Below are 23,964 nucleotides of genomic sequence, written 5' to 3'. Positions count from 1 at the left end.
ATTCCATCTCAACAACCCAGACTTGTAAATTCATTGTTGCGTCACCTGGCACAAGATGTAAAATGAATCACTTTCAAGATTAAATATTTACGATATTTAATAAAGATATTGGCCAGTCATTCTTTCTTAATAAATTGCATTAGAAAAAATAGTTCTTGGGAACACCTTTTCTTTTTTTCTTTTATGTGCGTGCAATGACTAAAATCATTACAGGTGTAGCAACTAGACATCTGTGTCACCATTTCTACTTACTTGTTAAACAATGGGGAAGGCATCCTAATTCATGACTATTCATGTCTCTCCATGAAAATGAGGAGTCTTACTGCTATCTTGCAATGCCAAAGTATAAAAAGGTTATACATTAAAATGCACAAACACTGGGTATGTATGAATATACTTTTAAATGCATGGAAGAGTTTGGAATTGGACATATCACTCACCACCTTATGACATGAATATAAAAATAGCCAATAATCACTATAATTTTCACCTTATTAGCTGGGTATATCATACCCAGCCTCTAGTGGAATAAGAAGATTCAGAAAAACAATACATCAATGCAAGTTAATATGTACTTTTTAAATTGCACAATCACTATATCACACCATTTCAACATATCTGTAACTTCTGAGTATTGTTACATTGATTAGAGAACTTTTCCAAATTTAACACAGGATTAGTATCCCCCATTATTAGTAAAAAATAACTTATTTACTTATTTCCATAACAATGTCCAATGAATGGAATGTGGTTTGGTGCAGCTCTTACGTACAAACGGTACATTAATGCAAACATGCAGCTTTAAGACAATAGTAATTATAATTGCCAAAAAGCTTATAAGCAACAAGTTTAACAAAAAACACACTTAGATATGTTTATTGGATTACTGTAGATAACTTTCAAGGTCAAGAGTTAAATCTTCTTATAGAATGAAGGTAAAATCTTAATAGTCTTCACAGAAGAAAACTAGAAAAATGGAAAGTGAACAGAGAGTGGTGCTGTTGAAGTATTCCCGAAATGATCATAGTTGCTTTACTTTCAGTCTGGATGCACAGTGATGTGGTGACAAGTAATTATTTAAGCACTGTACACCACCCTCTTAAGTCGATTCCAGTCCTAAGCAAACATACTCCCATAGCAAACTAAGATGGACAAGGTCAAAATGTACTCAGTAACAAACAAGATAAGGGTCATCACTGCCTGTCTCATTGTGAACTTCTTTAACTGTCTTGGAAAGAACAGCTTTTTGACAAATACTAAATAACAGATATCTCCTGTGTTAAAGTTCTGGAAATAGTGGTGTCTAGGAAATTCAAATTCTTCAGTAACTCTAAAAGAGTGGCCCTTTGACTCAAAGTTCAGTATCAATATTTTGCTTTCCAATTTATTTTTATATTATTTACGCTATACCATTTGAACAAGTACTTTTGTCTGGGCTATACAAAGATTCATTATAGTTTGCAATGAGACCCACAAAAGAGACCGTGTCTCTAGATATAGGTATACAATCTATATGTGTACAAGGAGTACAAGAATGATAATTAGATGCAATTCTGAGGGTCACCCATACTCAAGCTGAGGGGCTTAAAGCCAACTTTTACCTTCACCACTTACTTTCCCCCAGAAAGAAAATCTAATAGCCGAAAACAGAAGGACTAATTGATATGCCCTGTCTAGCAATTTGTTAAAAAGCTTGACATAATTGCGTACAATATGATTCTAGATGCTGAACAAACTCATGAAGGCACAAGGACATTATGTCCTCCACTGACACTTTAGAAAGGAAGTTGGGTGTGCATTGTTCAAATACCTTCATTATGACCTTTTTATTTCAATTTTCCAAACTTTGTAAGCAGGAAAGAAAATGCTCAACTTTTAGAGGAAAGTGTTGCGCCACCCAATTATTCCTAACACAGTTTAACCAATACTCTACTCTGTTCGTTCAATGAAATCACAGTCAAAGTCTAAATTGGAAATCAGGAAATGCTGGGACTACTACTTCCTCCACAGCAGTGCGGGTGATTTCCTCTTTGCTTTATTAATACAATGGGGGAGCTTTTAACTCAGTTCCCTAGTAATATACCCGTGGTCCTCCACCAAAGTTTTGCTGTCAAAATTGATAAAAACTTGTGAAATGGGGAAAGGGATTTACTTTAAATGCATCAGTCCCAGGATGCATTTTCCATTTACTCTAGTTGCCCTTTGAACCTAACCACTGATTATTCTTTCAGATAATGCATCTGCATTCAGTGACTAATACAGGAAATGTGGAAAAGAATAATCTTCCTCAGGCAGTAAGACAGCATTTTTAAATTTCACGACAAATTTATGACTTCACACCCAGGAACATTTAAATAATTTGAATAACTCCCCATGACGAATTAAAAAATAAAGTTTAATTAATGCCATATTAGAAAAATGGTTTAGTATTATAATGGATTGAGAAGTCACCCTTCACTTCCATTTGTGTACATGACTAAATCAACTTTCTAAGGTACTTTAATATATCTGTATGCACTTTTTTTTTTAAACTGATAGGTTGGTTTTTCTTGTGTTTACAGGTACTTAAATCTGTATACTGTAATTTATACAATTAAGTAACAAAAATAGCTAATATGATTACAAAAATTAAGTACTAATAAGATGCAATAAGATACTAGGATAAATACTGAGAAATTTTAACAGAAATTCACCAAAAACATTTAGCAGATCAAATAGTAAAACTATTAGGAAAAGTGTTGGACAAACAAAGTATGATTAATGAATACATTTAGGACTGTGCTCCCACAGCTTACAGTTCATATTAGTGCACACTAGAACATTGTTACCTCTGTAACTGTGAAACAATACTTATCAAACATTTAAAAAGCCAGAGAGCACAGATACTACTTTACTTATATAAAGTATACTTTTATATATATATATATATACTGCTCAAAAAAAGTTAAAGGAACACTTTTTAATCAGAGTATAGTGAAACTTGTGGGCTATTGATCTGGTCAGTTAAGTAGCAGATGAGGTTATTAATCAGTTTCAGCTGCTTTGGTGTTAATGAAATTAATAACAGGTGCACTAGAGGGGCAACAATGGGACCACCCTCAACACAGGAATGGTTTACCAGGTGGAGGCCACTAACATTTTTCCGTCCTCATCTTTTCTAACTATTTTTTCAATAGTTTTGCATTTGGCTACGGTTAGTGTCACTACTGGTTGCATGAGGCGATACCTGGACCCTGCAGAGGTTGCACAGGTCCAACTTCTCCAGGATGGCACATCAATATGTTCCATTGCCAGAAGGTTTGCTGTATCTCCCAGCACAGTCTCAAAGATATGGAAGAGATTCCAGAAGACAGGCAGTTACTCTAGGAGAGCTGGACAGGGCCATAGAAGGTCCTTAACCCATCAGTAGGACCGGTATCTGCGCCTTTGGGCAAGGAGGAACAGGATGAGTACTGCCAGAGCCCTGCAAAGTGACCTCCAGCAGGCCACTGGTGTAAATGTCTCTGACCAAACAATCAGAAACAGACTTCATGAAGGTGGCCTGAGGGCCCGACATCTTCTGGTGGGCCCTGTGCTCACTGTCTGGCACCGTAGAGCTCGACTGGCATTTGCCATAGAATACCAGTATTGGCAAGTCCACCACTGGTGCCCTGTGCTTTTCACAGATGAGAGCAGGTTCATCCTGAGCACATGTGACAGATATGAAAGGGTTTGGAGAAGCCGTGGAGAATGTTATGCTGCCCGTAACATTGTTCATCATGACCGGTTTGGTGGTGGCTCTGTGATGGTCTGGGGAGAAATATCCATGGAGGGAAGCACTGACCTCTACAGGCTAGACAGCGGCACCTTGACTGCCATTAGGTATTGGGATGAAATCCTTGGACCTACTGTCAGACCCTATGCTGGTGCAGTGGGTCCTGGATTCCTCCTGGTGCACGACAATGCCCGGCCTCATGTGGTGGAAGTATGCAGGCAGTTCCTGGAGGATGAAGAAATTGATACCACTGACTGGCTCCCACACTCACCTGACTTAAATCCAATAGAACAGCTCTGGGAAATTATGTTTTGGTCCATCTGATGCCACCAGGTTGTACCTCAAACTGTCCAGGAGCTCAGTGAAGCCCTGGTCCAGATCCCCAGGACACCATCTGTCATCTCATGAGGAGCATGCCCCGACATCAGGCATGCATACAAGCACGTGGGGGCCATACATACTACTGAGTGCGATTTTGAGTTGCTGCAATGAAATTTCGGCAAAATGGACTAGCCTGCCGCATCATTTATTCACCAAGATTTTCAGGGTGTCTTTAAATTCAGCCCTCTGTAGGTTAATAATTATCATTCCCATCAAACAATGTGGCATCCTTTCATTCCTAACACATTACCCAGTCCATATCAGTATAGATATCCAGCACGTTTTTTTCCCATTGAGATCTGATGTGTTTTCAAAGTGTTCCTTTAATTTTTTGAGCAGTTTAAAAATTTACAAAATAAATAATTGTATTTTTTTCTCCATGGGCTTAGAAGGAATGATTTCCCTATTTCAAAATTCTAATTCACTTTTGCCAAGCAAAAAGATTTAAATTCATACTTAAAGACAAGGCACATACTATAGTATATGGCATTAAGAAAGCAGAGCGAGTAACAGAACATGGATAGTGATATTTTCACTCTAATCTTTTCATCAGTATGTAATAAAATGATAGACAGTTTTACTTTAAAGCAAATTCACCCATCTCCATGCAACTATCTTATACACCAAGCCTATCCCTGACACTGACTTATAACATAGTGCTCCAAAGCAGCTCAGTATTTTAAGAAAAACTGAGATGATCCTGATAAATGCTATACATTTTTAAAATAAATTTAACAAAGGCACATAGAAATCTCACATACAAACTAAGGCATAGTTATTTGCATTTTTTAGTACAATCAATATTTGAAGGCTGTATAAAAAGAACAGACACGGAGACCAAGCATTAGTTATGAATGACAAAACAGGTCATGAATTTAAAAAATGTTTCTTAAAGGATGAAAAGGAAAAAAGTTTAAAAGAATATTATACTGCCAAAAAAGAATTATTTAGGAATCTGTTAAAAGAATCATGCTGTTATGTAACAATTGTTCCTTTATATTGAACTAATACCACAACCATTTTCCACACAAGGAAAACATATATTTTTATGATATTTGAATATGTAGCTTTCTTCAGTATAAAGGTATGGTATTAAGCATAAAGCTCTATCCAGACAACTTAAAAAATTAGATGCCAATGTAAATGACTGCAGTTTTAAAAAAGTTTTAAGATAGGTTTTTAAATATTTGTGAGCACCATATACAATAAAACATAGATTATCCACCACTCATTTAACTGTTGGTCTCTATTAATCATCAGGGTCAAAGAAAAAAAAAATGTGCGCACACAACCAAGTTCCTATTATTGTACTGCTCCTGCTGTGTGGAATGCACATTGGAACAACTCTCCCCTTGTGCTTGTGTGTAGTGTTCTTCCCCAGCACCATGTGTCATGCAGCTTTTTGAAATCACATTACCAGTTATGTACCGTAGGTTTTAATAGCATTTTGTAGCTTTTCTCTTTTGTTATAATTAATCTACTACACATTGTTATGGCTGATAAACATAACCATTTGTTGTTGGAATTTTCACAAAAAAATGTAATTAGTAACATTTATAAAAAAGGGAGAAGTACTTCAAGAACAGCAGTGAATGATATAAAGCATGATGCTGACAAAATTGAAAAATGTGTCTTTCTGTAAAAAGGCTATGTGAGGGGGCAAATTCTGTGAAATAACGAACTACTAACTGTGACTTTGGTACAGTTTCATTTAGCCATCAACTCAGCCATGCATTTTCTAAACTGCTTATCCACTTTTGGAGCACAAATGTCACTTGTAACAAAAACAAAAATACTAAATTTAAATCAAATGATCAAAATGATTATTTCAGCAGTTTTACAATTAATTTAATATTTTTTCCTAAATATTTCATTGCCATTTGACTGTTAAATAATGTTTAGTAATATCAAAAAGTATGAACAGACTTTGACTTGTGTTAACGTATACAATATTTATTTCATGATTACATTTTACTAATACTACCATGTATCCACACATCATCTTATCTACTCATCTAATTTGGAGTCAAGGTAAATATTATAAAAATAATTAAATCATATTAATCAATTAAGATATGTGTTTCATTTGTTCTGCATAAATACAGCAGCAACAGTAATCATTACACAACTCGCATAACTATGTGCTCTCACTGACAGGTTTTATTAATGGTTGAGATCTGTGACATTTCAGAAGGTTGAAAAATAAAGCATTTTATAAAAACAGACAAGCATTTTATGCCATCTGGGACTTATTCTCTGCTTTTGACAATAGAGTAAAGAAATCTCTTCTCATCCACACAGTTATCCATTTTCTGCACCAGCTGATCCCAATGTAGGGATTCAGAGTGTTACGGCCTACTTCAGGCCCATCTGAATAAAGCGGATATCTTATCCTGTATAAGATGTTAGTCCACCTCAAAACAAGCTATTGTACATAACTATGTTGGAGGAAATTTGAGCACCCAGTAAGAACCACTGTACACACAGGGAGAGTATATCAATTTTACACTTGCAGTGAGGGGAGCAAGATTCAGGAATAGGACTCTGGAAGTACTGCTGCCTCAGTCTGCCACATAAATCTATCCATTAAAACACAGTTAAAAAAGCGGTTATGCTGAACATGACTCTTTAACATAATGTCTGATATCAGACAAAAATGAATGCATGCACAGCTAAGACTTCCACTGAAAAATGATATAAAAGAGGTTGCAATCAGTGTTTCTCAGAAATTTGAGCCAAGTGCTTTTACCATCATAATATGATGTTTAAACTGATCTTACATAATGGAAAATTTCTTTTGTCTTTGCTATATAGTCTGAAAAATGTGAACAGTCAATACCTTAATAACCTTTAATTAGGGTGAAAATTAAAACTAAAACCAAAATAAATGCTGCTTAACAAGCACACAGTGACAAAGCATAAGGACAAAAGCCAATGCTTTACATTCCCAGAAGCAGGAAAAGTCTTTATCAGTAAAACAATCTTGGAAAAGCCCTTGCTGGCCAGCATGTTTTAGAACAAAAAAAAATCCACTTCTATTCAACTTCTCTTATTTTCACCTTTTATAATCTATCTTTTCAAGCCAAGCTATTCCTCAAAAACACACCATTAAACAGCATCCAGCTTGTTTTTATCTTAACAGACTTTTTTTTTTTTGCATTTTAATGACTCACCTTTTTAATGAAGACAAACTTAATTCCTATAATTTCACAAGCAACAACAGTTGACAAAGAGAATACTTAACATTACTGTTGGAATCCTAGTATCCAGTAAACAGTATTACGTCTGAATAGATTTAACTTCTCATATGATTTCTTGATACCACTCAGATTTTAAGGTTGGATTGTTAAGGAATGTTAAAGAACTATACAGACATGGGATTAAATAGTAACTAATCTTGCTTTACTGACCAAAAAAACTTTACTTATATAACAAAGATGTCACTATACAACAAAGGGGCACTTTAAAAAGTTTCTGCACTTCTATTCCAAACTAATTTCATGAGGTATCTCACAGAGACTTTGCAGCATTGCAACCCATTAATGAATGGTTTTTGTATACTGCCGCTGTTAACTTTGCTGTTATTTTGCAAGATGCTACAGAGCTGTGAACAGGGCTGCACATTTATCATTGTGCAGCAAAGAATAACAGAAACGTGTTGTTTAATTAATGTTTGCAGAAGGTTTTATAGAGAGCTGAAAGTCACGCACATTTATTCACTCAGTATTGGGGCAAAACTTTAAAATGTTTAGGTGTATAGAAGTACAGTTAGGTCCATAAATATTTGGACAGAGACAACTTTTTTCTAATTTTCGTTCTGTATATTACCACAATGATTTTAAATGAAACAACTCAGAAGCAGTTGAAGTGCAGACTTTCAGCTTTAATTCAGTGGGTTGAACAAAAAGATTGCATACAAATGTGAGGCAATTTTTAACACAATCCCTTTATTTTAGGGGCTCAAAAGTAATTGGACAAATTAAATAACTGGAAATAAAATGTTCATTTCTAATACTTGGTTGAAAACCCTTTGCTGGCAATAACAGCCTGAAATCTTGAACTCATGGACATCACCAGATGCTGAGTTTCCTCCTTTTCAATGCTCTGCCAGGCCTTTACTGCAGCAGCTTTCAGTTGCTGTTTGTTTGTGGGCCTTTCTGTCAGAAGTTTAGTCTTCAACAAGTGAAATGCATGCTCAGTTGGGTTAAGATCAGGTGACTGACTTGGCCATTCAAGAATTTTCCACTTCTTTGCTTTAATAAACTCCTGGGTTGCTTTGGCTGTATGTTTTGGGTCATTGTCCATCTGTATCATGAAACGCCGCCTAATCAATTTGACTGCATTTAGCTGGATTTGAGCAGACAGTATGTCTTTGAACACCTCAGAATTCATTCGGGTCCTTCTGTCCTGTGTCACATCATCAATAAACACTAGTGTTCCAGTGCCACTGGCAGCCATGCATGCCCAAGCCATCACACTGCCTCCTCCGTGTTTTACAGATGATGTGGTATGCTTTGGATAATGAGCTGTTCCACGCCTTCTCCATACTTTTTTCTTGCCATCATTCTGGTAGAGGTTGATCTTGGTTTCATCTGTCCAAAGAATGTTTTTCCAGAACTGTGCTGGCTTTTTAGATGTTCTTTAGCAAAGTCCAATCTAGCCTTTCTATTCTTGAGGCTTATGAGTGGCTTGCACCTTGCAGTGCACCCGCTGTATTTACTTTCATGCAGTCTTCTCTTTATGGTAGACTTGGATATCGATACACCTACCCCCTTGGTTGGCTGTTGTGAAGGGGTTTCTCTTCACCATGGAAATGATTCTGCGATCATCCACCACTGTTGTCTTCTGTGGACGTCCAGGTCTTTTTGCGTTGCTGAGTTCACCAGTGCTTGCTTTCTTTCTCAGGATGTACCAAACTGTAGATTTTGCCACTTGTAATATTGTAGCAATTTCTCGGATGGGTTTTTTCTGTTTTCGCAGCTTAAGGATGGCTTCTTTCACCTGCATGGAGAGCTCCTTTGACCGCATGTTGTCTGTTCACAGCAAAATCTTCCACATGCAAGCACCACACCTCAAATCAACTCCAGGCCTTTTATCTGCTTAATTGACATAACGAAGGACTTGCCCACACCTGCCCATGAAATAGCCTTTAAGTCAACTGCCAATTACTTTTGAGCCCCTGAAATGAAGGAATTGTGTTAAAAAATGCTTTAGTTGCTTCACATTTTATGCAATCTTTTGTTCAACCCACTGAATTAAAGCTGAAAGTCTGCACTTCAACTGCATCTGAGTTGTTTCATTTAAAATTCATTGTGGTAATGTACAGAACCAAAATTAGAAAAAGTTGTCTCTGTCCAAATATTTATGGACCTAACTGTAGATTGATGTGTCATAAAATGATCATACAAGGTTAAAAGGATGGAAAGCACTCAGGGTGTTTGTCAGAATCAATCACTGATGACAAGTGGATCAAATGTGGTCTCTCTTTCTCAGTGACAAGACAGCAACAGTATAGGACAACGCATAATACTTCTGAGTGACTGTTAATTTGTAGAGAATCCACAAGCAAGAGAAGCTTTGTATAACTGGCTTTGTACTAAACCAAAAATAATGAAATTGTAGACAGCTTGTATAAATGTGCTAACATCTTGGAGACTTTGCTGAAAAGTTCTAAATTTAAAATACTGTATCTAATGCATTTTTATATAGAAAAATTTGTACAGCCCTTGTAAATAATTAATAAAGTAAGCTGCTAAAGTAATCTTACATGATAATTTTGTTCCCATATATGGCAAAGTTGCCAGTGTTAAATTAACACTTGGCAGTGTGTACATGAAAACAGTGTCCCTATAAACACATTTTTAAGGGTTTATTTGGCAGTGTGTACATGAAAACAGTGTCCCTATAAACACATTTTTAAGGGTTTATTTTGCTCTATATAGATTAATTTAACACTGGATTTTTGCTGTGTACTTTTCTTTTTTCTTTTTTGATTTTATTTACATTTATTCTTCTGTGCAACTTTGTAGTTTATTAAAAAATGACCAAAGAAAAATACTGTTTAAACAATGTATTTTAAACAAGGTAATTGATAATGGTGCTTGTAAAACATGAATGAATATGAATAATTTTCTACTCCATTCTATTCAATTATTCTTGTAATTTGGTAGGATGTTATTAAAAAAATACCCAGTTTTAGCCTACGCTTACAAAACAGCTGCAGTATTGTTAACAATTTGAAATGAATGTAGTTCCATGATTGGTTTATACATTTATCCATAAAAAACAAGCCCTACATAGTTTAAATAAAAATTATACATTTTATTGAATGCAGTTTTTTTTTTTATTTGGCAATATAATGAATACTGAAATGATCCACAAGACAGGCATAGAAACAGCACCACACATTTTGAAAAATAATGTACTAACTTCTAAAATGTAATACTATGACACATAGCAAAACAGTCCCACAGAAATTTTTAAAACTTAATTTTGATTCTAGCAAGTCCCAGCTTGTGATATTCAGGTTCATCGTTTCTGCCTGCATTTCTGTTTTAGGGAAACCAAATGGGGGGTCTGGACATATTCATCACAATACGGTGTGAACCATAATGATGGTTAGATGTAATAGGGTAAAGATATTTTTTTGTAATAATAAAGGTATTAAGTGAAGTAATATCCTGCACAAAAGATATATTGATGATTGTGTTGGTGCTGCCTCTTGCTTCAGAAGCCACTTACAGGAATTCATTAATGATTTTGCTAGTTCCCACCCATCTCTCAAGTTTACAGCTTACGTTTCCACTATAAATCTACTATTAATAATCAGCCATTCTGTCAGCTTTCCAGGATATTAAACTTCTCTCTATTTAAAACCAACTGACTCACCGTTACCTTCTCTACAGTTCTTCAAGCCAACATACTATAAAAACTCTTCCTCTATCTCAGTTCCTTAGACTCTGTCACCTCTGCAGTGAGGTTGAATTCTGTAATTAAACACTCAAATGCTTCACTGATAGAGTATACCGTTCTCATATTGTGGAAAGGGCCCTTAACCAAGCTAGGAGTAGACCTTCTAACACTCACTTTGAAAGCAACCCAAATAATGAAACACATTTCTCTGGTCCTCTCATTCCACCCTAATGCTCACTCTCTCCCACAGGTCATCAAACAAAATTTCCCAATATTGCAGACACATCCTTCCCCATGGGCCTTTTCTCCTCACCCTCACTTGATCATCTTCCTTCGACCCCCTAACCTGAACAAACCTCTCATCCCACAGCTCACTCCACAGTGGAGGGGCCACATTCTTCACCAGACACTTTCAGCTGTAACCAAAACTGCTGTGTCACTTGCAAATAACACCCTTTTATCTAGACCCCCCTAGTAAATTCAATGTTAAACAACAACCCCCCTTGCCAGTCTAAAAATCATATTTAGTACACTGGGGGATGTTTTAAGGAACCTACATAGGTGAAGCAGGAAGACAGCTTGCAGACCATTTTAGGGAGCACTTTCAAACTGTTAAAATCAAAATCTTATTGTAAAAACATAAATTAAAACATACTGTGGAACACTGCACATCCCTTGATCACAGTCACATTGATCTCTATTTGTGTTCACATGGCTTAAAAAAACACTTTTCAAAACAAAATAGAAAAAACTAACCTTATTTTAAGCTTGGGATCACATATTTAAATAATAATCTTTTTATGTATCAGTCTACTATATAACAAAACACGTGTGTGCGTTAGGTCCCTCTGAGCACTGGTATAAGAGGAATGCTGCAGGTACACATAAGACAGGAGAGATTGAGACACAAAAAGATATGGAGGATAGACACAGAAGGAATGCCATTTTTAAATTTAACTTTGATTAAGCGTGGTTAGTTACATATAATTTAGGACTGTCATATGTGTCAAGCAGTGTCGACTAGAAGCAACAGTACTGCATTTTAAAATGAAGTGTTTACTTTTATGTTCTTGCTTGCGACTTACTGTATAACCTTTAACAAGACTCTTAACTGTCTGTGCTACAACTGAAAATAAAGTATTTTTACTATGGTTCTGTGTTTGTAAAGTGTTTAGAGATGTCTTTCACTATACAAAAATAAAGGTTGTAGACATCATCTGAAATATTTTTTCATGTTATTATCAAAAATAAAATAGTCAAGTACATCATTTTAATGCAAAAGGCTTAGACAGTATACATAGCAACCAAATAATGTAATACTAGCCAAAGAATTTGGGGTACAAACTTTATGGTTGCAGGTTAAATATCCATTAATTATTTACAGAACCCTGTACACTTAACATATCAGGGCCCCAAGGTTAAAAATATGAATACAACTGCACTGTGTAGGTTTCTACTGTCAAATGTGCTACATAAAATAAAGTGTGTCCACCGAGTATAATTCATAAAATTACTACCGTCCTGTTACAGGGTAAACCTTATGTAACGGACAAAGAATTTGGTCCCAAAACAACACGTTTTAAATGGCTTTATTTAAAATATTATTTACAGTAGTGATAAGGATAACAAACTTTGAAGACTAATTATGCCAAAAGTTTTTGAAAAGTATGAGTGAAAAGAACTAATACAGTAAGCTCTTTTTGGCTGACATAGCCTGTACACTTTAAGAGACAGAAGCATGTAGTTCATGATCTCATTGAAATGACCATATATGGTAAACACATGTCTGAGAATGTAAGATTCCCTCTTACTGGTCGGCAGTTTATTCCCACCCCTGCTACTCTGGAATGCACTACAGCTTTCAAACATCTGTAAGCCTGGCTGCAACCATCCTGACTTTTGGTAAATGACAATAAAATTTTAAAAATGCTTAAAGAAATGGAAAAAGCCCTCATTAACTAATTACCACACTGGATATAAGTGTTAAAACCTAAAGGTTACATATTTTAACTGTTGGTGGTTTTAGTCTCTTTGATTTTAAAGAAAAATGCTTAGGAAAAAAATAAGTCAAAAGTAATTAGTTTAATTCAACTGCAAGTGAAAGCACTTAAGCCTTTTGTTTAACTCTGCTGTAAACACAGTAGAACAAGTATGCAGATTAGTCATCCCAACCTTTGATTTTTTAAAATAAATACTGTTTTTCTACATAGCTTTTAAATTTAAAAAGGGTTGTAATTAATTGTAGTGTATTATGATCAGTGATGTTATAGTTTGCAAAAAATTACAAAATTAAATTCCAATATGCCCTGTTACATGCTAATGTCTTCATTGGTGGTTGTGGCCATGAACTGTCTGCCCTTACAACAGTCCAGTTTCCTATGACCCTGTATTTCATAAGTGTATCACAAAGTTGATGAAAATGCTTCTATCTATACTAATAAAAGGGAAAGCACTGACTGACTGACTGACTGACTGACTGATTCCTTACACTTACTTACTCACTCACTCACTAACCAAAACCGATGTACTCGGCTGCCATATTGAACTCAACTTCCCGTAGGTAGAAGGCTGACCCCATCTTCACGAAATTTGGTGGCGGCTTCCCTGCGCTAACCAAACCGATGTACACACTCCCGTTTACTCTCCAGTTTTGATGTCATTACTTGACTTTAAAATTCTGCTTATGGTTTATAAAGCCTTAAATAATCTCCCTCAACTTCCCGTAGGAATTCGCCAGGCTGAGGTTTTTATAACTTCAATCTAACTTAATTTAACTTAACCCTGATACTCTGTATGTTCAATTTCCTCAGGCTGAAATTTGGATTAGGCAGGCCCTTCCGTTATTCCTTACAGCATACTTACAAAAGTTAAGCAGGTTTCATTTAGAAATTTTACGTTTGTATGAAAATGTGCTATAACAGTCATAACGGCACAACATCCTCCATGTTGAACTTTCTTATTTATGGCCCCATCTTCACGAAATTTGGTAGGCAGCTTCCCTGCGCTAACCGAAACCAATGTACGTACTTATTTTGGTGGTATGACGCCACTGTCGGCCGCCATATTGAACTTTCCAACGGTCTTTGTTACTTATGGGCCCATCTTCAAGAACTTTGATATGCACGTTCCCAACGCTAACTGAATTTACATACATATATACGTCCATAGCCTGCAGCTTGGTCACCGTGTGAGGCGGCGTTGGGTCCCCCATCCCAACACCTCCCACTTTGTTGGCTGCCTCCTTTATAAGGCCATCCGTTGCTCCGGTCTCTACATTCCCTTCCTTCGCCACGGGATTCACGTCTCCCTGCTGATAACTACAGCCTTTTTATTTAATCCACGGCTTCTCTGCTGTTTTATTGTTCGTTTATTACGATTGTAGTTATTGTGTAGGTATTTTAGACCTACTTTACATTGTTCAGGTTCCCATTTCCTTTATCGTTCCAACCGTACCCCCATTAACATGTCTATCGAGGAGATGGCACCTACCTTTTCCATTCTCTTTGTTACATACTGCACAGCCATATCAGGCTCACTCTTGATAATCGAAGGAACATTGTGTGTTATGTATTGAATGACTGAGACAGGTTCAAAGTGTGGACTGATGACGGTACAGGAGATAATTATACTACACAGGAGCACTATAAGAGTGAAATGCTTAAGCCCTTCACCTATGGTTCTGCATGCGAGTTGAATGCTACCGCTGAATTGTTCGGTTGTCGCTTTCAAGTGTAGCGAAATGGCCAAATATTTTATACCTTTCGACAACCGCCAATGCCTCTTAAACATCTTAGATTGACAGGTGATGATTTCAGTAGTGGACACTTTGATGTTTATGAATGTTTAAACTCTCAAAAGCTGGATGTGAAGTTATCGATGAAACCGGTTGTATACTTACAGCGCTTGACAGATGCCGAATGTCTCTTCAACACAAGTCCTACAAATACTGTCGTAATTGAAACAAACCATGAAACTCAAACCGATTATGACAGCAGCAATCCAAGTTGTGAGATTTGAAACAAGATTACTGTTCACATGGCCAACTGTACGTTGCATGCTCAAGAGTAAGCTCAGTGCACAGCTCGTTCATATTACAACCGGAGGGCCGAACTGACAATGTGGTATACAAAGAGATCCTTAACAAATAATTATTGGTAAATTTTCCCTCAGTTTAAAAGGTTTAATTTTCTTCTTAATAAAAATTTTAAGGCAGTACTTGCTGCGGCCTTGGTATTTTGCTAGTATATATATACTGTATATATATATATATATATATATATATAGCATTTTTAATGTAGGTAGATCATTTCGACCTGGTTTTAATGTAGGTAGATCATTTCGACCTGGTAATTTTAAAACTGAGATATTAGGTAAACCCACAACTCACTCATTGTTGTTACATTAAAATTTGCTGTATAAAAAAATTGACCTAAGCAATAAAGTAAGATAAATTTTATTAACCGTATATATCTAAGTGTCAGTTTGCATGAATGCTCTGGAAACATACTATAAATGTTTGTTTTTTAAAGTTTCACAGTAAAAGCAACACATAAGAAATGTAGGATGTACCCAACATGTCTTTCCTTCTATTACAGGAAAGTCAACACACTTTAAATCATATAAAGCGTCAGAAGTAATGCAGTATAATTCCATATGTTAAGCATAAATTTCCAACATAATGTGAACATTGTTTATAAATGCCAGAATTCATTTCAATGCTGTAATAGACAGACAATTGTTCCCATAGAATCTGAAGATCAGGAAAGGTGGCAGGTTCATAGAAGAAAGATAATTTAAGATCAGTATTTCCCAAATGTAAGGACATAACAGTTTTATGCATACTAGAAAACCCCTGTTATGTGCTGTGTAGCTCTAAGTTTTTTATAAAGAAGTACACATTTGGAGGAAAAAAAAAAAAATCACCCTTTAAAAATCCAATTGTAATGCTCACACAGCAACAGTAAAATATAGTACCACATGCATAAAAAGAAAAACAAACAAAAATGAATATGGCAAGGAGTACAGTGACATAAATAAATTAATAACAGCACACAATGTATGCATCATCATGAGAGCATAAAAGGTCAGCTTGAAAATAAAATTAACCCAATTTAAAACACAACTAAAAATGTAATCTGAGTAAGGCAAATTTTGTGACATATTAGCAAACATTACATTTTTCTCAGTTGTGAAAATGGCAAAAAATGTAAACCCATATAATACTTAGATATTTCTCAGACTAAACCCTGCATATTGAGATGAGGATTGACTTTTTCAAACTAAAATATCTATTTTTATGTCATTGTTCCTTTGACAAGGCAGAAAGAGCCGTCAATTGGTACATAAAATTAACAAGCAATACAGCAATAGCCATTTCAGCATAATTAGCTTCAGTTTGGGAGATGCTACTGTGTCTATAGAAATAAAGTGGAAAGTTGTTTTAGAATATGAATAATATTTGTAAAGCTTTAAAATTATGAACATGCAAAAATGTTCCATGATTGAACCCTGAACCCTTTTTGGAATTATTTTGTTGCAAATCTTATCCACCCATAAAATACTCTTTACTTTACTAAAATCATTTAAAAAGTCCAAATTGTAGGTTACATAATAGCTTTGGCACGGAAATGTATGGCTTACACATCCAGTCTTAGGAGGACAGCAAATAATGGATTTAAAACAAAACAGTCAGGCACTTACAGCTCTTTACTCCCCCTTGTGGATTGAATAAATATTGCTATTCTATTGCTATGTGAACAGCACCACCAGGAGTTAAAAAGTACTAAAGCACAACATTTTATTGAAATGATAAACTGCTTTTGAAGTGAAACACCTGAAGGTGAATTCATACCACTGGGGAGAACGTCACAAAAGATGAAGTATGGTGGACACTCTGCAATCTTGTATGTTTGAGAGAGACAGATTTTGAAATAGTGTGAATTAAATACTGTCAACAGAATGATTTTAAAGCAAGCAGTAAAACCCTATTATTTAAAGTTAAAGGTAGAATGTGGATGGTTTTGACTCAGCACTATTAGCAACTAAAGAGTTCTCTGTGAGTGGTCACATTCAAATCACTCTTAAAATTTCTTTATCTCATCTCATTTATATTTATGACTACTGAATTCTATTCTAACTGTAGTTTTCCCTACCCAATACACTAATCCTGATCCCACTGTATCTACATCATCAATCTACCTTTATTGACTACTAGCTATGTTACCTGGTTTTGTCCAGGAAATTTCCTAAGACAATGGGTCAGTAAGTAACTACTACTCTGTAAACATCATTTGTAGTTTTTTTAAACCAGAGGCTAATATTATTAGTTCACTGGAACCAATTTCCTAAGACAATGGGTCAGTAAGTAACTACTATTCTGTAAACAACATTTGTAATTTTTTTAAAACAGAGGCTAATATTATTAGTTCACTGGAACTCCTTATTGTTGAACATGCTATATATAATTGCCCATGAGTAAAAACATTTCACGGTAGATGAATTCCTGCTTTGCCTAATGACTGACCTGGGGTTCTATTGATGGTCACTACAAAACAGTTTTACAGGAAACTAGGTAGAATATTATTATTGACAAATATCAAAAAGAACACGTGTTAGCTCATTTTTTTCTATGACATCACCAAATTTCAATGAAATCAGTCAAATCATTTCTTAGCTTTTGGCATACACTGTATTTAGATTTTCTATAGTAGGGTTGGTTTTATCCCCAAATGTTGATATCAGTATCAGTATGTCCTTTCTTAGTGGATTCCTATGGACCTAGAAATTCAATCCTGCCAAATTTCAGGTTTTAACCAAAATGGGAAACAGTGCTTTTGTTCATGAGTACATGAGTGAGCCAGACAACTTCGCATTTTATATATATCGATTAGTTAATAACTACTTATATAGACACTCCTGTATAACTATATGTAATTAATCACACTTATTGATCTTATAATTTACCTCATTGCTCTGAGCTGTACTTGCTTGTTTTGTAAAAGCCGTTCTAATTACTTACTCCAGCGAAGTACGCTAAATAAAATTATGAACACAGAATTAAACAAAGAGAAAGACAGAATGATCAAATAGATGTTCAGAGTTTCACTGAAGGAAAGGAAGACAAGTGTGGTGCTCAGAAGACTTACCGTATATACTCGCATTTAAGTTCTCTGCGTATAAGTCGGGGCCTGATTTTACCGTATAATTTCCAGTATTTTATAATGTCGGTCGTATGAGTCGAATGTGGAAAAATCACGCTATTGGTCCATGAGATTATGATATGCTAACGCCCACCTGAGAAAGTAATCACAGACCACACTGCCTTTTTTTTTGATGTATTGTACCTACTTGACCCCACAGTAATATCCAAACTATTCCGAAGTGACGTTTGCACTGTTTTGTGTTTTTGTATCTCACACCCTCATACATCTGTATTGTAAGAGCATCCCTTGAGCGTTCAATCAGAAGAAAATAGGAAACTGGTTTTAAATTAAAAGTCGCTGAAGTGGCGAAAGAAATTGGCGCCGCTGCAACAAAATTCGATGTGTCTGAGAAACTGGTACAAGTTTAGAGGAAGCAAGAAGATGTAAAAAAAAAAATCTAAGTGTCATATTTTTGAACGGGCATATAAGATGGGGTCTGATTTTATGATCAATATTTTCAGGTTTCAAGACCCGTCTTATACGAGAGTATATATGGTATGTAGAGGGAATTTGGATATTGCAGTGAAGAATGAAATACATAGACCAAAAATGAAGAAAATAACTGCATGAACTGGGTACTGTGAAAAAGCCAGACAGGACAGGACCAAAAGAGAGGCTAAAAACAGAAATGGATAGAAGGGATGTTGCGATGATGTGAGAAGAAATTCTCAATGTTAAAGGAATGCAGAATAATACAAAACTGAATTAATTTTGCGGTCAAGTGGACATCCCCAGTATATCCCCAGAAATGAAACTACATGTTGTTGAAATAATACGCCTGGTTAGATTCTAGTAATAAACTCAGTCGTTTTTGTTATTTCTTAACAGATAAAATTCGATATTCTAACTTAATAATCTTTCACTTTTTTGCTTTGTGAACGTCTTTACCATTATCCTACTTCTGAGTATGTTTTAGCTTTAAATTCCAATCTTTGCAATCTAAAATATTTTATTTCAAATCCCACATTATTTTCTGTATTACATCTGAAAAATTTAAAAATCTTGCCATGTATTTTTTAAAGTCTGAAATGATTTGTGAGAAATTTCCTGACAGAGTGAAGGACTCTAAAAGTGAAAAGCTATCAAGCATCTATGAAATGCTACAAAAAAAACAATATATATTGTACATACCAAATCAGGCTTCAGTGTAAATACCAGAGGCCCAGAGTACAACAGAGAATGCAAGGTAGTCAGCAGAGTTGAGCTCCAGGACTGGTGGACTTCACGGCTTCTGGGTATTTTATGAATGGTGTACTTAAAACAAATAATAGATCATATGCTGATTAGAAAAATTAAGACATCAAATCAATTTAGATAATGATAAACAAGAAAAATGCCCATACACAGTGCACCTCAATTCCATTATGATTATGACTTGCAAAATGTGATCTCCATGATGTTTTTTAAATAAAATTTCTGAAACTCAAGTTCAATTTTCAGAGTTACACTAAGTAAAATGTACCTGATTGATATTCCATCCATCCATCCATTTTCTAACCCGAGTACAGGGTACACTCCCAGCCAACACAGGGCACAAGGCAGGAACCAATCCTGGGCAGGGGGCCAACCCACCGCAGGACACACACAAACACACCCACACACCAAGCACACACTGTACGCTCCACCTAACCTGCATGTCTTTGATTGTGGGAGGAAACCGAGCCCGGAGGAAACCCATGCAGACACGGGAGAACATGCAAACTAAGGACCCGGAAGCGAACCGGTGCACAGCGCTACCACTGCGCCACCGTGCCAGTCTGATTGATATTATAAAACCTAAGTGCAAATTGAACAAGGCTTAAAAAAGTGATAATACAAATCACTGAGAAACAGAGCAGGAAAGTTTCATTTCAATTTAAGTAAATCTTAAAAATGTATTTGAAGAAATACTTGCTGGCATACACAGCTGGACTTGCAAGAAAACATACATACAATTCTGAACAAAAGGGTAAGAAAACAGCCCTCTGCAGCTCAAATTTTATCACTGTTGTTAACAAAGATCTTTGTTAATAATCTAATGTGATGTCATCTGTCCAGGTTCTTGTTCACTACAGCATGGTAGGTGTTTCTGAGAACTGCCAGTTAAAATGCAAGGGTTGGACATAGGCCAATTGCAAATATATGTTTAAACAGCTGAAACTGTATAATAAAAAAAGGATTTGTGCCATATAGCTGTCTTCTACACTAGTATTACTTAAATAGGCTTTAATTTTTAAACTGCAATGTACTCCACAGGGTGCAAAAATTACTAAATTATGAAATGTGGTGGTTCCTAAATTATGTGTGACTTTATATGCGAAAAAGGAGTATATAAGAAGCAGCTCTAAAGTTAAATGTAACCCAGTGATGTGATTTAATATCTGGAGGTACCTGTACTTAGTCATACATCTAATTCTAGCTACAATCTTTGCTGTTATGTATTGAATCAGCTATAATGTAGTAAGTAAACCATTTGAACAGCTAGACTGTGAAGCAACAGAACAGTCAATTCTGCTTAAAAATAAAAATAAATGAACTAGCTTTTCAAAACCAGAAAAATTATGTTTCTGTATTTTTGCAACTTTTCAACTTTTGCAAGCTGGAGAAAGATGATTTTAGAAGGTGCAGAAATGTAATACCCAAAGGGAAGATGCTCTTCAAAGATATTTCCTAAATTCAAATGGCTTCAGCCAAAGTGACATGTAAGACTTATGAGTTTTTAAATACTGAACTTTAAACACTTACTATTCAGAGAGTTACTACACACTCTAAGAATTAACTTTTTTCCGAGAAATGAGACACAAGCAATTACATATTAATTGTTATATATAGATTTACTCATTTAATAAGACTAATAAATTAAAAACAATTTAATGGGCATAATTATCTCATAAGCCTAAAAACATGAAATTTAATTCAAATTACTGACAATAACATGCATCTTAGTTTTAACATGTTGAAAACAGAAAACAATTCAGAAGATACTGAAACAGCTCTTACTAACTGTCAGCAAAGAGCTACATTGCTGCCAAAAACTTAAGGCTGAGGATATGCTCCTTTCTGCCACTACATTACCTTGCCTTTATATTACAGTACAGAGGAATGAACCGCAGTATATAAATTATTCATTTGCTTCAGCAACCCTCTTTGGTGCATGTTTCACAAAGTAAACCCATCAACTGATACAAAGGGCGAGAACAGAAGGCTTGCCAGATGTATATTCGTCCAAAGGCAGAACAGGATGCATAATATAAACTTTGCATATTCCATTTATGATTTAGCAAGAAGTGTCTATAACAATAACAGACACATCACATACAATCACAATTAATCTATAATTAAATAAGTGTGAAGTATTTACTGAAACCATACTGGAGAATATTACGTGACACTTAAGTTTAACATTTATTAATGGAGTTTATTATTCTAAACTGCTCTGATGTATGGATGCACATATATAAATATACATACATACACATACACACACACACACACACACACACACACACACACACACACACACACACACACACAGTGGTACCTTGAGATACGAGTGCCCCAACGTACAAGTTTTTTGAGATACGAGCCGTCACTAGGTCGATTTTTTGCCTTGACTTACGAGCCAAAATTCGAAATACGAGCCATCAAAGAGCTTGTCGCCGCACATTCCGAGGAACTGACGACAGGGGAGTTGACGGAACTACAGACACGGCAACATATGGAGGTTCTGCAGGAGATCGGTATCGCGGAGGAGGTTATCTCTTAAAGTGAGATAAAGGAAGTGTTTGCAACTTTAAAGAAAACAAACACCCTTCTAAAGTTAAACTTTAGCACTATTTAATGATACAAACACCTGACTTCCCTGAAAAAGTTGTAACTGATCGTGCAGCAGCTCTATTTAATGACACATGCCTAACACTTGACTTTATTGAAAAGAAACACCCTGAAAAAGTTGCAACTGATCGTGCAGCAGCGCTCTTGCCTAACATTTGAATGAAAACAAACCCTGAAAAGTTGCCTGGTCGAAGAGCGCTATTTAATGACACTCAACTCATTTCAGAAACATTCTAAAGGGGAGGGCTAAACAAAGCTCCTTGGATAGGTTTCTATTGAAACGCCCTGCGAATGAAAGTGACGAAAGCGTGTCAAAAAAGAAAATTAAGTTAAGCAAAAGTGAAGTAAAAGAAAAAAATATTACAATATGCTAATCGGCTTTGCCTGCATCTGTTTATTTCTTTAGATTCTCTTTTATGCGTTAGGTTTTATTTTGTTTGTATACAATATTTGTTCATTATAAATATATTTTTCTTATGTTGAAAACATTTAACAAAAAATTGGGGTGGTTCTTTGGGGCCTGGCACAAATTAATATCATTTCAATTAATTTCAGTGGGGAAAGCTGATTTGAGATACAAGCATTTTGACTTACGAGCTCGGTCACGGAACGAATTAAACTTGCATCTCAAGGTATTACTGTGTGTGTGTATATATGTGTATATATATGTGTATATATATATATATATATATATACACACACACACACAAGTTTGCATGGAATGGTGGTGTAATGGTCAATGCTTCACTTTCACTGCTACAGGGACCTGGATTCAACCCAGAAACAATGCAGAAGTTATACAGTATGTTCACCTGATGTTTGCCTGGGTTTTTGCTAGGTGCTTTGACTTCCTCCCATATCTTAAAGACAATATTTATTTTGATTCATAACTCTAACTAAATTCTGTATGACTGAATGCGAGTGTGTGTTGGCAGAACTGTGCCCTGTGATATGTTCTTGATTTGTGCCTGATACCGTCAGACTTGGCCTGGGCTTCCTGCAGATTTGTAATGGAAAAAACAGGCTTGGATAATTGAATGCTGTATTAACATATAAAAGACATGTTTAAAAGATTTTTGGAAATACAAATGTTTTTATCATTATTTCTCACATATTATCATTCCCAATCAATGCCATGGAGGAGTTTTAATATTGTATTTTATGTAAGGAGATTCACTACCAAATGGTGATGCTAAATTGACCCTAATGTGTGTTTGGTGTGTGGGTTTTCACCCTGCAATGGACTGTCTATGGTATGTTTCTGCCTTGTTTCCTATGCTGACAAAAATGATGAGATACACTACCATTTCTTTGCTAGGGGGATTGGAGGCAAACATTATTTTCTATCTGCCTAAGCAGTACAATATTTGCCTTGCTACATCCACACCACCACTAACTGTTATCTATAATGGCATCATACTGCTGATAGGATCCAATCTTCAATTCTATTCTTGTACAATACTTTCTATTTAGCACACTTGTCAAAAGTAATGTAAAAGTCTATAGTCTCTCAATATGTTCTTCTAGGGGGTCTCTGTTCTGTTTCAGCCTGGCTACGAAGAACTCTACCTCTCTCCAAACCAATGAAAAATATGTTATCAGTTACTGCTCCCAGACTCTGAAATCAGATGTGGCTAATAATCAAAACTAATTCCATTCTACTAATATTAGGTTTGCTCTAAAGACACACCAAATCAGAAAACACATCTGGACTCATAACATTTAACTCTCTGGATATTCGTGATTTATTATGACTCTGTCAATATTTTGATATTGAAGTTTAGCTTCTCAGTTAGTTGTACACCATTTTTATAAGTGCCCTTGGGTAAAAGTATCTGCTGTACAGACAATAATAATAATAATAATAATAATGATGATGATGATGAAGTGTGAACAATGAGT

The 23,964-nt window shown here is 35.6% G+C and overlaps 1 protein-coding gene across 3 annotated transcripts in view; it reads right to left on the bottom strand.

The window, feature by feature from the left end:
- Positions 1-23,964, bottom strand: part of alg14 (ALG14 UDP-N-acetylglucosaminyltransferase subunit) — a 43,590-nt gene that overhangs the window by 5,473 nt on the left and 14,153 nt on the right. For all 3 annotated transcript variants that reach the window (XM_039735737.1, XM_039735739.1, XM_039735738.1), the window contains exon 3: positions 19,381-19,503. In XM_039735737.1, coding sequence (XP_039591671.1) covers positions 19,381-19,503 — 123 coding nt within the window. The remainder of the gene's footprint in view (positions 1-19,380; positions 19,504-23,964) is intronic.

This window comes from Polypterus senegalus, chromosome 14 (assembly GCF_016835505.1).
Source record: "Polypterus senegalus isolate Bchr_013 chromosome 14, ASM1683550v1, whole genome shotgun sequence".
In the NCBI taxonomy this organism is placed as follows: domain Eukaryota; kingdom Metazoa; phylum Chordata; class Cladistia; order Polypteriformes; family Polypteridae; genus Polypterus; species Polypterus senegalus.
Note: the sequence above shows the minus strand (reverse complement) of the source record. Positions and strands in the feature narration are given on the sequence as shown.